Source organism: Lissotriton vulgaris, chromosome 9 (genome assembly GCF_964263255.1).
Source record: "Lissotriton vulgaris chromosome 9, aLisVul1.2, whole genome shotgun sequence".
Lineage (NCBI taxonomy): Eukaryota > Metazoa > Chordata > Amphibia > Caudata > Salamandridae > Lissotriton > Lissotriton vulgaris.
Genome location: NC_141697.1, coordinates 937,405,664 through 937,423,250, shown reverse-complemented (window position 1 = coordinate 937,423,250; position 17,587 = coordinate 937,405,664). Strand labels below are relative to the sequence as shown.

Below are 17,587 nucleotides of genomic sequence, written 5' to 3'. Positions count from 1 at the left end.
ACTGCCGTCACCATCCCCAGGTCGAGGAATCAAGACGACGCTTTGTCCTTGGGTGGCCTGTTGAAGTGGTGTAGGAGATACTCGGGCCAATTACAGGGGATGACGCGACCGGTGCCCTGTGCAAGTAATGTATGAATGTCCCTCCAGTAGGTGCCAAGGCCCGGACAGCGCCACAGGATATGAAGGAGGTCCGCGTTCACTTCTCCACATCTGGGGCAAGACGCGTCCGTCCTATGAAAATATGTGTTTATTAGGTCTGGGGTGAGATAGGCTCTGTGCACTATGTATACTTGGATTTGGCGGAACCTCGCGTTTCTAGGGATGCTTATCGGGCCTCTTGGGACCTTTTCCCACTCTTTGTCTGTATGTATGTATGTATTGTGCACTTGTATAGCTCGAATCTGCCACCCAGAGGGTATCCTGGCGCTTTAGACTTTACTGAACCGTTTACACAGACAAGTTGTTTAAGCTGTTCTAGGGAAGAGATGAGTTTTCAGACTTTTCTTGAAGGATGGAAAGTCCTCCAAGCTCCTCAAGGACAGAGGGAGGGAATTCCAGAGCTTGGCAGCTGCGTGACCAAAGGACCGGCCCCCCATCCGTAGCCTGTGGATCCTCGGAACCACCGCCAGATGTAATGAGGAGGAGCGTAACGGTCTCGCTGCATGGTACCAAGAAAAGAGGTTCTGTAACATGACTGGACCGTGGTCATGTAAAGCCTTAAAAACCAAGCAGGGTGATTTTAAAAAGAATTCGTTGTTGAACTGGCAACCAGTGGAGGTCTTTAAGAGCAAGAGAAGAGGAGGCAGCACGCGGCCTAGAAAGGGCCAGCTTCGCAGCCATGTTTTGAATGTGCTGCAGCTTATTGATCAAAGTGCTGGGTGCCCCCAGAAGCAGTGCATTACAATAATCTATCCTGCTAAGGATAATGCCACGCACCACCTCTGGTCTAGCCTGGAACGGAAGCAGAGGGAGGATTTTCCGCAAGGTGCGGAGTAGCAGCATGCATGTGGAAATGGTTTTATTAACAAAACCGTCCAGCTGGAGGTTAGAGTTGAACATGACTCTGAGTTTACGGGCAGAGTCCGCCGCCACCACGTTGCCCAAGGAGGAAGAAGGCCAGAGGTCAGTCGGCAAAGGGCGCGGAACACGGTCCGAGGAGCAATGGAGTACCTCGGTCTTGGAGCTATTAAATTGGAGGTAGTTGTTTCTCAGTCTATCAGTTCTCGCCCCATGTCTCTCTCCCATTTCACCCGCAACGGAGTTAAGTCCAGTTCCGTATGCGTCCGTAGGGATGCAGCAAACCACTTGACTAAGTGCCTACCCCTGCCCATAACGTGCAGGTACTGCACCGTCAAATGCTGTGGTGGCTCTTCCGCCACATCACCCATTTTAGCCGCCATACGTGCCGTTAGGGACCTGTGCATGAGAAAGCCTCCTGGGGGGAGCCCAGCATCCACGACCAGCGACTCATAGGGTATCAATACTCCATCCTGGTACAGGTCGCCCAGTGTTTGGACATCCACCTCGTGCCATTGCTCTAGCATAGAATGTGTGAGTGTCCCCCAGGCGAGCCCTCCAAGGGCACTGCAGGTGCGTAAGGGTGCACACGTCTCGTGAGGTACAATGCCCTGTGAAAGCATTTGCATGCTACCACCAGCAGTAGTAGAGTGGGGCGTGCCGTGCCACTAGAGGGTGAAACAATGCAGTAATCTGCTCCAGTGTGTACGCTGGCTCAGCCGTGGCAGTGTCATCCCGCCCCTGATCTGCCAGCCAGCGGGCAACCCATTGAAGTTGTACCGCCAAGTAGTATTGCTCGAAGCAGGGGGCGGCTAGCCCGCCCCTGTCCTTGGGTAGAAACAGCTCCCCGAGTGCTAGGCGGTGCCTAGATGCACCCCAGATAAAATCTTGTCGAATCTTGTTGAGGTTAGAGAAGGACGTGGGCAGGAAGAGCGGTAGGTTCGCGAAATAATAGAGGCGGCGGGGGAGCATCACCATTTTAGCGAGGGCCACTCTGCCTGTGGGCGAGAGCGGGAGTGTGGACCAGAAACCTATTTGGGCCCTGAGCGCCGTCACCGCTCTGACCAGGTTCCCATCTAGTAAATCCGTTCTCTGGCGGTATATCTGGATCCCCAGATATTTGATGGTGTCCGCCTGCCAGGCGACTCTCGTACCATTGAGACTGTACTCCCGGTCCGTCACCCCATTTCCAAACGCATAAAGGCCTGATTTGCCTGCATTGACTCGGAGCCCCGAGAGGTCAGCGAAGCGACTCAGCAGTGGGGCCAGACGCTCCGGCATGCGGCCCACGTCTCGGACAAAGACCAGCAAGTCATCCGCATACAATGACACCTGGGGAACCCCGTCGCCCAATACAATGCCATCTGTCAGATGTTGTCTCAGAGCCGCAGCCAAAGGCTACATGGCCAGCGCGAAAAGCAGCGGTGACAGGGGGCAACCCTGCCGGGTGCCTCTGCCGACCGCCACTGCCTCCGAAACATATGGCCCCAGTCGGACACGGACCACAGGATTATTGTACAGGAGTCCCACCATCTGCAGGAAGCCGTCATCTATCCCATACGCCTCCAACACTGCCAACAGGTATCCCCACTCCAGGCAATCAAAAGCCTTTTCTAGATCTAGCACCAGGCATCCCGCCCTAGGCCAGACCGATGTTGCCTCCGCTGCTACCCGGAAAAACCTCCTGAGGTTCAGGGATGTGGACCTCGCTGGCACAAAACTATTCTGATCCGAGTGCACTAGGTGCGGGACCACCGGCACCAGCCGCGCTGGTAGGGGCTTGGCAAATATCTTATAATCGGTATTCAGCATCGCCAGCGGACGGTAGGAGCCTAAGGACATGGGGTCTCTGTCAGGCTTAGGTAGGGATACTAAAAACGCTTCCCCCAGAGAGGGTGGGAGCCGGCCAGCGTCCACTGATGCCTCATACATCCGGAGGAGCTCAGGCGCCAGAATGTCACTGTCACAGAATGTCACTGTTCACCTTATAATATTCAGCTGGAAGGCCATCCGGTCCCGGCGTCTTCCCAGACGCTAGTGCTCGAATTGCATCCCCCACTTCCTCCAGTGTCAATGGAGCACTGAGCTCCCCGTTTTGACTTTCCGTGACAGTAGGCAAAGCGACCGACTCGAGAAACCCCGTCAGCAGGTGTGGGTGGCTAGCGCCTCGCGACCTGTAAAGCTCCCGATAGTGGTCCGTCAGTGTCTGGTGGATTTCGCGCTGTGTACACCACCGTCCCATCATTGGAACGGATGGCACCGATCGGGGTCGTGCGCTCTGTCTTTCGGATTAACCAGGCTAGCAAGCGGCCTCCCTATCTGCCTTCGAGTGGGTCCTGGCCGTGTGCGCCGCATAATTGTGGCACCTTGGCCGTTCAAGTACGACTGTGTGCTCGCCTCGGAGTTCCCCCAGTCTACAGGCGTGCTTGCCCGTGCCTTCCCCCTCCCTTTCATGATGCCGTAGTTCGGACTCTATGCGGGTTAGAGAGTCGACACCTGCGCACGGATATTCCATGTGGCACCAATGCTGTGCCCACGGATGGTCACCTTGTGGGCGTCCCATTCGACCCCTGAGTCGCTCGCTGTGCCCTCATTTTCTTCAAAGTAAGAGAGGATGGCTGTGCCTAGAGATGACCGAAATTCAGCATCTTCTAATGCTGCAGACTGTAGTTGCCATGTGGACACCTGAGGCCTATCCGCCTCCCAGTTGAGATGGAAGCAGAGAGGCTTATGGTCTGAATGTGTCCTGCCTAGGTACTCCGTCTTGGATAGCAATGGGAGTAGAGACTGGGAGCCTACTATACGGTCCAGGAGGACGTGAAGGTCATGCACAGCCGAATAGTACGAGTATATCTTGTCCGCAGGATGCTGTGTGCGCCAAAGATTGTGCATGTCCCAATGCAGTAACCAGTTCCTAAAGGCCTGCGCTGCCGACGCCGTTGCCGCTGCGCGCAGGGGTGGGAAGGAGCTGTCCAGTCGTGCGTCTAGGACCATGTTCAAGTCGCCACCTAACAACCAGGGGAGTCCCGCGTGTCGTTGGAGGATGGGATTGAGGGACGCCAGAAAAGCAGCCTGGTCTGTGTTGGGGACATAGATGGAACCCAGCAGTATCTCCTGCCCATTAAGCCTTCCCCTAACAAAGGAGTACCTCCCTTCAGTATCTAATTGAGCGTCTGAACAAGTAAAGGGGACGCCAGCTCTCGCCCATATCAGGGCGCCACGCACTTGCGATGAGTAAGTTGTGCTGTGTATCTGCCCCCTCCATCGCCTGCGGAGCCTTTCCAGCTCTACTTGGGACATATGTGTTTCCTGGAGAAGCGCGATCCCCACCCTATGCCTCTGCATGTAGGCAAAGATCGAGTATCTACGCGACGGGGTGTGCATGCCACGGATGTTCCATGTCATAATAGTGGTGGACGCCATGATATGTGTTAAAAGACAGTCGCCTGGGGAGCTGAGGGGGTCGCCCCTCCAGGTCGGGAGCCAGGCTGTTGCAGCGTGTTCGCTGGTTGTCGCTTCTGTAATGTGCAAACTAACAGTAACATTGTAACTCGGAGGGCGATTTCCCAACGGGGCAAGCGTCCAAACTTAGTAAGGCAATTACTCCTCAAGGTAACGTGTCCACAATTTGAGTGTGCGTGGGGAAGCGCGCAGTCAGTAGTGTATCGTGGTGTTCCCTCACTCAGGACCCTTAAGGTTACAGAGGTGTTCACAAAGCATCCAAGCGGTGATGCACGTCGGACTGATGTGGGTGAGTCACCTGGGCGACGCGCACGCAGGGCGCCCCACCCCTCCCCCATGCCAGGCACGGTTATGTGTCTGCAGTATGCTGTGCGCTAGGCGCCGGGGCCCGCTACCCACAACAGCAATACAATGGGCAATCAAGAAAATTATACAATATGCAATATCCTCAATTCAGTCAATATGCCTGGGTGTCCCAAGTCTGCCTCTGGTCACGCTATGAGGTCCGCTGTCTGGGGTGTAATGTTGTCTGACATCTCCGTGGATGGCGATGATGGCCCGCTGGCTTGCACTTCGCTTTTCTGATCATAGCCTAGGTCGTTGCTGGAAGTCACCGCACCTAGCGGTGCAACCGCCTCTAGGGCTTCCTGTCTTTCCTGCCGCATTTTCTCCGGGCTCGGAGCCACTTGTCCCAGAACTGCACTCCGCCGGGCTCCCCTCTACCTCCTCCGCCTCCTGGAGCGCTGTCCTGCCATCCGCTGTCCTCCGGGCCCGCCGGTCGTGGCCCCGACCATTGCCCTGTTTCTTCCAGCCAGTCCCAAACTTCTGACGGGGCCTCGAAGAAGCGTGTGCCTTCTTTGGCGACTATTCTCAGACGTGAAGGGAAGAGTAAGGAGTAGGAAAGCTCCAACTCGCGCAGTTGTTTCTTTACTGCCAGGTACGAGCCACGTCTCCCACCTTGATGTCTCCCATCCTCTGAGTTTCGCGGAGCACCTTGTCCCGATCTCTATAGTTAAGAAGTTTGAAGAGGAATGGGCAGGGCAGAGTCCCAGGCCTTTGGGCTTGCGCAGGCACCCTGGGAGCCCTTTCCACCACGAAGTGCGGCGACAGCGTTCCAGTCGGTAAAAGCGTCCGCAGCCAGTCTTCCATGTACTGTTCGGGGTTCCTCCCTTCTTCCCCCTCTGGCAGGCCCACCACCCGGACATTACTGCGCCGGTAGCGCCCTTCCTCGTCCTCCGGGCGGTCCTCTAGTGCGTGAACCCTGTCAATGAGGTCCTGTAAGGCAGAGGCGTGGCTATGCACCACCGGCTGCAGTTACTGGACTGTTTGGCGATGCGCAGCAACTGACTCAATAATTTGCGGTGATCCGTATGCAGCAGCGTGAAGTCGGAAGTGACTTTATCGAGTCGGTCTTTCAGGGAAGTCTTGGTTTGTGCTAAGGTGGTCCCAATACGCTCCACAGTGTCCATTTTGGCTGCCAGGGTTGTTACAGGTTCTATATCGATTCTCCGCTGATCTTGTGATGTGTCTGGGCCAACCGGGCCCTGCTGCTTCGACTGCGACTTTTCTCGCAACCTGCCCATTGCAAGCTGCTGCGCCGTGGACATCGACGCTTCAGACTCCGGACCAACCGCCCCAAATCTCCAGTCTCGCCGCACTTGTCAGGAGGGTCAATGGCGTGTACCAATCAACGACCGGCAGGCCCAGGTGCGCCCTCCCCAGTAAGGTGCGACGTCGAAGCGCCAGTGGACAGTCCGATTCCGCTCACGCAGCGTGTGCCCCCCCCTCCCAAGGGTTATGCAGATCCAGACAGTAGAGCTCACAGAGGCGCTTCACCACTTTAGCGATATATAGAGTTCCCCTTCACCTGGGTCTTCACCACCTAGTCGGCCGCAGCTTCCGGAGGTGGCAACGGGCGGCATACACAGCTGATGCGGACAAAGGGCGAGGGTCTCTCTTTCCGCGGATAGTCAATATGTATCCTGAGGCAGGGTAGCTTGGTTCGCTGTCCACCTCACCCACTTCGTCCCTCGGTCTTGGCTGTCACTGCCCTCGTTGCACGCCTGTCTCCTCTATTGGAGAGCCAGTTTCCCGCGCCCCAGGCCCCAGCGGCTCCCCAGGTATCAGTGAGTGCCGGCCGTGCCTATAATACGGATGTCCACCAGTGCCAGTCCGTGCTCCTGCCAGTCGCCGCCGGGCCGCCTCCTTGCTCCACTGGGGTCCGTCTGCCCTCTGTCACCGCCTCTAGGCCTGCGCTCGGCCCTCGGGCCACTCCAGCTTCAACAAGACTCCGGGGCGCCCGTCCCACCAGTGTCTTGTGGGAACAGCTACCACAGGGCCTCGCCTCACGGCCCCTCGTCACAGTCCCCTAAGCACCTCTCACCGCCTGGCCGCTCTCTGGCTCCGGGGCCGCCTTCACGGTCCGTGGGTCTGTTCAAGGGCCCACTTCTCTGCCCAGGTTTGGCTCCCCCACCTCCTTCCTCGCGGCACAGCCGGGGGTGTAGCAATGTGGCAGGGTCCCCACTGCACACACTCACCCAGTCTCTCAGTGTCCCCTCAGCCCGCCGGCCGAGCCTGCCCCACGCCAGACACCCACACTGCCTCGCCTCACCGGGCCGCGCCGTCTCCTCCAGATCCCAGCTGGGGGTTCGCGCCTCCGCAGCACCCCCGGGCCGGCTCAGTTCGCCGGCCGATTTCGACACCACCGTCCGTCCGCGCTGTCCCGCCTGGGGTCCTGGGCCACCTCTCACCTCCGCGCCACAGGAGCACCGGGTTTTCCGTGGCAGCCTCAACTAGCCGCCAGTTGTGATCATCAGCCGGGGTCCCGGTGCCGTTACGTCTCCACTTTAGGGGGGAAAAACGCCCGCGAAGCGAGTAGGGCTCGGGCACGTCCACAAATGCAGGGTAGTCACTTGCGCCACTGAGCATAAGTGGGGTAGCAGTAGATTTCATGTGCATGGCCTTTTGCAGCAGACAGTGCAAGTCAGTTCGTCCTGTGGGCCGCCATGTTAGGGTCAGGCAGGATGGAGCTCACTGCATACGCATCTCCTCGCATGAGAAGCCCCCACCTTCAGGATGCCTGCGGGCTGCTCATGTCCGCGGTCAGCAGGCGACAGTGAGCCCAGCGGGTGTTCCAGGGGGGCCGCCTCCCTAGACTCCGGTGAGTCCCAGGTTCGTCCTTGGGTTGGTCAGAGGCTCTGCGCCATTTTGCGACGATCGGGCTGCGGAGGGACCCAGGCCGCCGATAATTGCCAGGCGCTGCAGGTACGTGTCCCCACTCTGCCCGGGCAGCCTGCACGTGCGTGTCCCAGCACTGATGGGGTTTCAGAGGGCCGCAGTGGGACGCAGTCCGCCCACTCTGCCCCTCCGGTCCACTCCGTTGTGGCCTCTGCTCCTCTTCCAGGCTCCGGCGCGTCGTCACACACTGCCCCGCGGGTGCTTCCCGGGACCCGCCTCACGCCTCCTGCTGCAGGGCCTCACACCTCCCCACGTTGGCCGCACACACCGGTTTGTGGAGAGGCCGGGGCACGGGCGGGCTCCGTCGTGTCGTGTCGTGTCTTGTCGCAGTCTCTGCTGTGCCCCCCAAGGCTCTCAAAGCGGTAAAGCCGCGGGCGGTTTTCTCCTCTCCGGCGGCTCCTCCGCCACGCCGCTGCCCAGTCCTCGTCTTCTCCACCGCTGCCGCCCGGTGTTCGGCCGCTCCACATCACTATGGCCTCTGCACACTCTGGGCCACTGGCCCTGCTTGACCCAGCCTGTGTGAGAGCACCTCCTCAGGATAATGGCAGGGTAGTGTAGGCCCCGAGGACGGAGCTCTACCAAAACGCGTCCACCATGTTAGGTTGCTGGCCACGCCCCCTGCCTTATTCTACTTTTTGAATGCAAAAGAAATCCCCTCACTCAATTTCTCACTGTTTGTAAGTTGCTAGTTCAATAGGTTGCACACTCAGTTATTTAGCTTTGTTTGATGGCCCATAGTGGGGATTTTCCTTGGCAAGCGTATCTTCATTTTCCTTGAGCACTCAGGCCCTCTTTATGAGTAGTACTCATGAGTGGTCCTCTCTAGGTAACTACAGATTTTGTGGTGTTTTCAGGCATTACCAGGTCCTCAACCTCCAGACCCAATAAATGGTCAGACAAATTTTATGTACAAGCGTCCGGAACATCTATGGGCAATTGTGCCGCGCCCACTTATGCAAATATATTCATGCACAGATTTGAGACAGACAACATACTGGAGGATGAAAATTGGACAAACAACCTGATTGTTTACAGGAGATACATAGATGATATTTTCGTCTTGTGGAAAGGCACCGAAGAAAGTTTAAGACCAGCGATAACCAACCTAAACTCAATAAACGAAAGAATCCAATTCACATTTACTGTAAACAAAACAGAGTTATCATTTTTGGATGTACAATTAACAAACAAAGAAGGAAAAATCACTACCAGCGTTTTCACCAAAAGTACGGACAGGAACAACTTATTACACTACAACAGTTTTCACCAAGGATCTTTGAAACATCATTTACCATTTTCACAACTTCTCAGAATCAAAAGAATTGCATCCACCAATGAACTATACGTCAAACATAAAATGGAGACAATACAGAAATTCAAAAAGAGAGGATATCCTGAACCCATCCTGGAGTCAGCAGCTGAGAGAGCGGATAAATTACAACGACAACATCTATTAACACCCACTAACAAACCAGATGAACAAAGAAGTGTGTTTGTTTCTAAATTCTCAACACGCAGTTCAAAAATAAAAAGAATCATCAGAAATCATTGGCCATTACTAGCTCTGGAGGAAGACTTCAAAGGAATTTTCAGCAAAGTGCCAATTTTTGCATATGAGAGAACCAAAAACTTGAAGGAATTACTTAAGTCAACTAATAAACAAGTACACAGCAAATACAATGGCACACTACCATGCCACAACTGCGGCAATTGCTCCGCCATTATCAAAGGCAGTACTATCAACCACCCCACCAAGGGCACGCCTATAAATTTGAAAGTCTCAGGTACATGCGATTCCAGCAATGTCATATACATGCTTCGATGCCCATGCGGCTTATCCTACGTGGGAAAAACTCAAAGAAAAATCAAAACAAGAATTGTCGAACACAAAAGTAACATCAGACTAAAAAATCAGAAATCAACGGTGGCAGTTCACTTCAACGAAGCGAATCATAATGTGAGCCAATTGAAGTTTTGTATTTTGGAAACGGTTGCAACCCTCCCAGGAAGAGACAATAATAACCACCTATTAAGGAGGGAAGTATTCTGGATCCATTTCCTTTGCACAACCCATCCCAAAGGACTAAATGAACGAATGGATTTAAATTGCTTTCTGTAAAGTTACTAACAGTTTTTGAACATTCAAGATAAGAGTTTTTCATCTGACAGACCGTTTTTGAGTTGTCAACAATTGTTTTTGTTAATTGTTTTGGTAAATTGTTTTGTAAATAGTCATGGGCAACCTGTGTTATGAGTTATCTATGAAATTGTCAGACGCATTAGTTACACTTGTAAATTTCCCACGTAGCATCCCTAACACAATCTCACGTTCAAAAACGCCGGCCCACCACCGATATCACGTGACACGGCACATATCATAGAGTCAGGGAAACGACGCGTAGAGAGTGACGCACGCCGAGTTAGCGAGGAGAGGAAACACGCTTCAACGTCGGGTAAGGACACGGCTCCTTTAATATGTTTAATCAGTAAGAATTAGACACTGATTATAACGATCGGGTTACCATTATACGTTCTTCTTTTTTGATTCCACAGCTTGGAACACAACCCACAACCATTTTAAGGTTAGTACTAATATGCTAACACTTCTGTTTAAACTGGGCTACGAGGTATCATTGCAACACTGTCACGTTCATCCCCACAAATTCATGGTTTATTTATGTTTTTCAAAGTATGACAGATATTGAATTTTCATGGATAATTTGCATTGTTAATGGTTGTAAATTTATGTTACATGTGTACTCATGAGGATATATTCATGGTTTCAGATAAGAAAATCCCCTGACGAAGGGCGTTATCGCTTGAAATGCATTGGGTTTGATATATAAATTTGGCGAAAGATATGATACAGAAAATGAAATGTCATATGAGAAAAGAAACTCGCTAACTAACAAAGTTTGAAAATAAATTTTGCAAACAACTAAACAACAAACTATGGAGTAATCATTTAAGGAAAATATAATGGAGTGCAAGCTAGGAGTGAGTCCTGGTGTTCAGGAAACACATGTCAAAGATTTGGTTTTCAATATCCTGAACACGCTCAGCAGGGTAACCTACCGTTACACCACCGACCTATGTGAAACAATTCCACCTTACCTACCGAAATTGGATCAAAATAGAGTGCGTTAGTCCACATCGTAAACCAAACAGAAATAAAGCCACACTGATCTGCCATTCCAGTTCCTCCCTGAACTGGAACACTAGCAATTCAAGATCGGTTTTGCCCTGATTGGGCCTGAGCATTCGGGCGTAGCTTTGTTCCAGTGGCACATTGAGCACAATTTCCTGTTGTAGCTTGATTATTTGTTTCTGTGTCTTTGATTAACTAATTGGGGACGTCCGGGGATCTCCAGCCTAACAGTTGAGACTGTGTTTAACACTTCTGTATGTTACATGTAATTCAGACCTTTTCTATTTTTTTGCGGCTAATGGCTATAGGTCTGTTCAGCACCGTTGACACCGTGGTCATAAACTGTGCTCAGTGCATACACACATGCCACAAATAGTACTGTTTGAGATGATGGGAACTGGGCAGAGGTTGGCAGATTGAAACACAGATGTGTTTTGTTGTGTCACTTGTATGCCAAAGGTTATCTACATAACTTTTTTCTGTGCAGGTTTTACAGAATTCCGTGGAGATAGCAGACCTGTACAGGGAAACCATCCAGTTCCCATCCCTGTGTAATGCATGTATCGGGCCTGACGTACTAACCCAGTATGGAGGAAAATACTGCAATATCTACACAGGTATGTATGTAGCTGCTCACCATGCTGCCATCCATAGCTGTGCTGACATTAACAGTGTGGTTGGATTAAATATTGTTAAAGAGCCCAAGAGTGTGTGCATGTCTAGTACAAAATTACCATAGTGCTATTTATATGAATTACCCTGGTTTAGTAGTAAAAAAAAGTGCAATCCCATTTTATTTAATTTTGTATACTGGATTAGCTATGAGTAAATTAGCAACATTGAAAGTAGTTGTCAAAGTTTTCTAACAATAGGCCCTTCTTGAAAAATGTGGCTTGCTCTTAATGTTCTATATGACTTGTATTGATTGGGTCCCTAAAATTGCATTTTCCATTCAAAGTCTATCTGAGGTTTTGCAGAAATGCACAGCAAAAACAGGCAGACAGATGTATACCAAACTCTGATCAAAATATAGTGGTTGTTCAACTTGGTTTCTATGATTGTTTGACCTTTATGTATTCAGCATATTTGTATTTAGTGCTACATTTAATTGATTTTTTTAATCTCAGACGTATTCATAAGGAACAGTCACAAAAGAAGTTCCTAAATAAACAGCACAATTTCAACATCTAAAGCAGCCTAGTGGTCACAAAGTAAAAGCTCATTGCACCATCATTAACCACCCCCACGCTCACCTCCCCAGTTTCAAGCTGCCGCAGATCCTTCATAGGTTTAAATTTCATCATCCATAGACCAGAGCGAGTCGCCACATTCTTCGATGAGAATTCCTCTGTATAGCCACCACTCTGTCCATATTTTGTAATGTTTCTGTGGATACCCTCTGGGCGCATAAATGGGATTTCCATGGTCATACAACTGTCTTATTCCATTTTCCAACCTTCCAAGGTCTGAGGGTCTGCACTTTTCCATGCTTTAGCAATGCCCCTCTTGGCATCAACCAATCCCAGTCACATCAAAGTTGCCTGATATCTTTACTGTCAATGTCTGTTGTGACGTAGAGGAGAGTGAATTTGGGATCCCTGGCCAGTCTCCATCCCAGCACTCGCCCAAGCAGGTAAGCACATCTTCCGAGAAGAGAAGTAGTTGTTCACATAACCAAACACTATGTAGCATGTCAGCCTCCTAAGCCCCACATCTTGGACAGCTGGACAAAGCTATGACCCCCCCCCCCCCCCCTCCCCCAGTCACCATAATCTTTCCAGTGTATAGTAGACTCTAAGTATTTCAGTTGGATGAGTGTAAATTGTGAATCAATTGCGGAAGAGACTTGAACCTCTCTCCAATCATCATCCATTGGGGGTCCTCTGTCCCCGCTCACGCCACTTGTAATTGGTCAAATGTGTCTTTTCAATTAATCATTATAAGTGGTGCTTGTGAGATATCTTATAAACAGCCAGCTTGTCAAGTAGGATTTTAACCTCTATTGGGCTTCAGTCTAGATCTGCTATGAAAAGCATAAGGACATGCCGGAGCTGTATATTTTTAAATTGACTACGTTGTAGATCATACTCTCCCTGTAAGTCTGCAGAGGATTTTAGCACCAGACCAGACATAATGTTTACCATATTAGAGATTCATATGGTATTCCAGGACTTCTGATCCTTTTAAATCGGACACATGTCTCAATACGGTCCCAAACAGCAGGGGTGTCTCTTTAGTTAAGCTCTGAGAGTGTTCCTTCATACCCAAGGGCCGTTGTGGCTAGGGAAGAGACCTTGGTGGAGCTCCTCCGTAAGGCAAATATAAAAAAAATTTTTCTTTCATTACTCCTCTCGCTAATGCAAAATCAGGGTTTCCTGTGTTGTCAAAACACCATTCATTGATAATTATTAGGTGAGAGACCCTGAAGTAAGAAACAGTGTGCGGAGCAGCGATGCCACCTTCATATGTAGATTTATAACATTTAGATAGGGCAATTCTCAGGGATTGGTGGTTCCATAAAAAGTCCAGCAGAAGTGAATATAGTCTTCTGAAAAAGGAACTTGGTGGAGGAACTGATAGTTCTGTTGTTGGCATAGAAGGCGCAGCTGGACAACCATCTTATAGATGAAGTGTCTCATAGCCGACAAGGAGACTGCTGACCAGAACCCAAGGTCTTGGGTCAGATGATCCAACTGTGGCTGTATCGTCTGTTTCCTGTCACATAACCACAGAGATATTGAAATTAAAAACCTGTAGGTCAGTGGCTTGTTCCAAAGCAAAGAGAAGCAAATTATGGGATAAACTGAGTACTTGGCATTGTTGATGGTGCCCCGAGAATTTACCAAAGATTTGGAGTATCTTGAGAACCCTAGTGCAAGATTCCCTCTGCTCATATAAGGACATCGTCGGTATTTTGTCCAAAATACCCAGTCTCCATTCCAGCCCCTTGTCCAGTGCATCTATTCTGAGCCATCCTGCAAGGGGTTCATTCACAATGGTAAATAGCTGGGCCAACAAAGGGCACCCTTGTCATGTCCCCCTTTGTACTGGTAAAATATCAGAGAGGGAGCCTCCCTCTCTCACCCAGGTCATCAAGTTGGTGTATAGTAGTCTGACCCGACTGATAAACCTCGAGCCAAAATTCAATGTGACTCTACGTGGTAAGCCACATCATCCTTGCCACATCTAGGAGCGTCTGTCGGAGGACTACCTCCCTAGCGGTGGAGGGCATATGGGACTCTGCAAACTCTCTAGCTAGTTCTAAGATATTAGTTTCAAGATTAGCCACTTCCAGTTGCTTCTTTCTGCCTGTTAAATGGCTAATGGTATCCCCTCACTAAGTGACCTTAAGTACCTACCATAGTGCCTCTGAGGAGGCAACCAAGCCTTTGTTTACTACAACATAATGGTCAACAGCTTTCAAGATGTAAGTCTTCGTCTCTGTCTCTTGCAGCCACCAGGCACTCGAGCGCTAACCCAGTTGCTGCTCTCCTGGGCCCAGTTACAGCAGCAGTTCTATTGGTGAGTGACCAGACAGACCCTTGGCAAGGATGCACACCCCAACCACCCTGTGAGTCTCAGAGAGCATCAGTCCCGGGGGTGTATGCCCTACATGTATCTGACGACCCAGTATTTCTAGGAATCAGGCCAGGGATGACTGCTCGCTGGGCTGTCGTCCAACCTCACTGGATTGGTCTAGTCTCCAGTTCACGTCCTCTTTGAGGTCCCCTCCTAGTATCCAGGACTCTTCTGGGAATTTGTACCACCAGTGCCCCAATGACTTTAAGAAAATACATTGACACTAATTAGCATACAGGCACCCTGGTACTGCCACGTACCATCCCCAGTTGTCATGCAAAAGCAGTGTGGCCTTCAGGGGCGATGGCTGCAAATCAGTATGGGCACCCCCAATCCCCTCGATAAGCCTGCATGCAAGACATGCAAGTAACCCATAGGAGCCAGAAAAGGACACCTAGTGCCCACCAAGTGTGTCTCTTGAAGGAGTATGTCTGCAGAGAAGCGCTTCGCTGCTCTTCCTATCGCACCTCTTTTCACCGGGTCTAAGAGACCATTGGCATTCCATGTCATGTGCAGAGTGTGGCCCTGGTACCATGCACAGTCGTGGACAGCTGTGTGGAGGAATGTGTATGGTAGCAGAAGGCATGAGGAGAATGTGTGTGGTAGTCTGTTCTGGGCAGTAATCCTGTGTGACCATGTTTAATGAAAGTCAAAGCATAATGAATAAGAAAAGCAAGCCTCCCACCCTCCACCTTATACTTTGACAACTTGAAGTACCTGTTGGAAAATAAACTAGGAACGATTACAAACTGGGTAAACAAACCACAACTGTGTTCCAAATTCTCAACACCCATCTAACAGTCTCCATAACTCAACCTTGATACTCACAAGGAGCGGCCCCGGTCTTGTCAGGCAGCTTTGGGCCTGCGATTGGACCACTGCAGTGCAGTGAGCCAGCCGGGATTCCCCTGTGGCTTAGAATAAATGGATTAATGGCAGCGTGGTGGTGGAGCTCAGCAGAGAGCGGCCGCCATGTCCGATGTCACACCCTCATCTAATCAGTCAGTTAACCCAGTCCGCATTCTTTAGGGGAATTGAAAAGCAAATAATTAGGATTGGAGGGGGGAAGGGTCAGTGGTTGGGTTCATGGCCCAATATTTGAACAGACCATCAAATCTTAATATTGGCACTGTTTGTTTCCCTCCAGTCAGCCATTTTACTGTTCTGTATGTTGTCACTCATATGTGTAGTGTGCAGCTGGGAAACAGCCATTACAACACAACTAAAACAATGCACTACCATTACAACGAGACTTTTACAACGCAGGATCCATTACAACGCATGCCATTACATGCCATTACAACGCAGCTGCTTATTACAACGCATGCCATTACAACGTAAGTATGGGTAAGTATTTAATTAAATTTTTACCCCTACACCATCCAACACTTACCCTACTATTACGCCCCCCTGGAGTTAGAATAGTAATTTTAACCCCTACACTATCCAACACTTACACTACTATTACATTAAAATTTATTTAAAAATAAATACTTACCCATACTTGCGTTGCAATGGATCCTGCGTTGCAATGGATCCTGCGTTGCAATGGATCCTGCGTTGTAATGGATCCTGCGTTGTAAAAGTTTCGTTGTAATGGTATGCATTGTGAATGTATGCGTTGTAACGTCATACATCCTGTGCAGCTACCACAAATATGGTTTCATAGTGCACATGCTGATTGTAGTCCTAAAAGGTAGAACTGAATGTTTGATTGCAGAGTGTGTAATCCAAGTTAGTCTTTTGTGGGCAGAAGTGGATATGTGGTATGTTTTGTACCTTGTCATTTTTGGTATGCATGCTTATGTTTATAGATATAGAGAAGGAAAAGTCATGCTTCATGCGTCATTTATTGAGCATATTTTTGATGACTCAGAAGTATGGAGTTTTATATGTAAAAATTGTTTTGAAATGAAATATTCTTGTATTGCAATGGTTTTAACGAACCATGAAAATAAAAATAAACTTGAAACTTGAAAACTTGATGACTCAATGAATGGTCTGTGTTCTACCCTGTCGCTTCTGTCAAAGGTTAGAAAGAGTGTTTATCTTTGGCCAGTTTTCCAGGGCTACTTGTTTGTATGTGGCTATACTCATTCATAATACATAAAAATAAAAATGACTATTACACTGCCTTATACATTAGCCAATGACATCAGTGAAATTGTAAAGAATTGCTATGTTCCACATGTTTGCTTAAAGGGGAAATAGTCTTGCTCCTATATATATCTCAGGGACATTTTCTCCTTGAAAATGGGGTTGAACATCATTGCGAGAATCCTCAACTATAGAGACCGGGACGACATCTTACAGGCCGCCAGACAGAAGGGAGACCTAAAATATGAGAATGCAACGATTAGATTCTTTCCAGACTTTACGCTCCAAGTGCAGCAGGAACGGCGGTCCTTTGATGGAGTGAAGGCGGCCCTTCGGGAGAGGGGCATCAAGTACATGATGTTCTTCCCTGCAAAGCTTAAAATAATCGCCGGTGGCAGGTCCCTCTTCTTCATGACTCCCTTGGAGGTGCAAGATTGGCTCGACAGAGGAGCGTCGCTAGAGGCAGCTAAGGAAACCGGAAACGGATGGAGACACACCCGAGCCACATCACCGGGCTCCCTGGAGGCAAGATCCAATACCGACAGAATGAGTCGGGGCTCATGGCGATCGAGGTCTCGTAGCCTTGACAGAGGTAGTACACAGAGACGCTAGTGGACTCTCACTGCTTGGAGAAACTGCACTCTCAGACCTCTACATACTGAACTGTAATGTATAACTCTTTGCTGTGTTATTAGGGATCGGGACTTCCCGGGGCGGTACTCACTGGGGGGGGGGGGTCGTACTCTCCCAACCAGATATGGGCCGGGTTTAACAGGTTGGGCTGGAACTACTTCCTAACTTCGATTGTGTGCAACCCACGAGCGGTCTGGTCTGGCCGGCCACGAGACATTATGATGGACATTGGGTGGGGGGGCAGGATTTAACTGTGGGTGCCGTAGGGTCTTAAAATCCTTAGTGGAAACGTCAGTGGGTTGGGGGACAAGCTCAAGAGAAGTGTAGTCCTCCAATTTGTTAAACGCCACCTCCCAGACGTTGTTCTCGTGCCGGAAGCACACCTAATCGGCAAGTCCTGTTACGCACTCAACA

At 50.2% G+C, this 17,587-nt stretch overlaps 1 protein-coding gene across 3 annotated transcripts in view; it reads left to right on the top strand.

Moving 5' to 3' along the window:
• The window catches only part of LOC147692563 (acylamino-acid-releasing enzyme-like), a 526,970-nt gene that overhangs the window by 49,744 nt on the left and 459,639 nt on the right, over positions 1 to 17,587 (top strand). For all 3 annotated transcript variants that reach the window (XM_086938783.1, XM_086938782.1, XM_086938784.1), the window contains exon 3: positions 11,352 to 11,481. In XM_086938783.1, the coding sequence (XP_086794909.1) occupies positions 11,352 to 11,481 (130 nt within the window). The remainder of the gene's footprint in view (positions 1 to 11,351; positions 11,482 to 17,587) is intronic.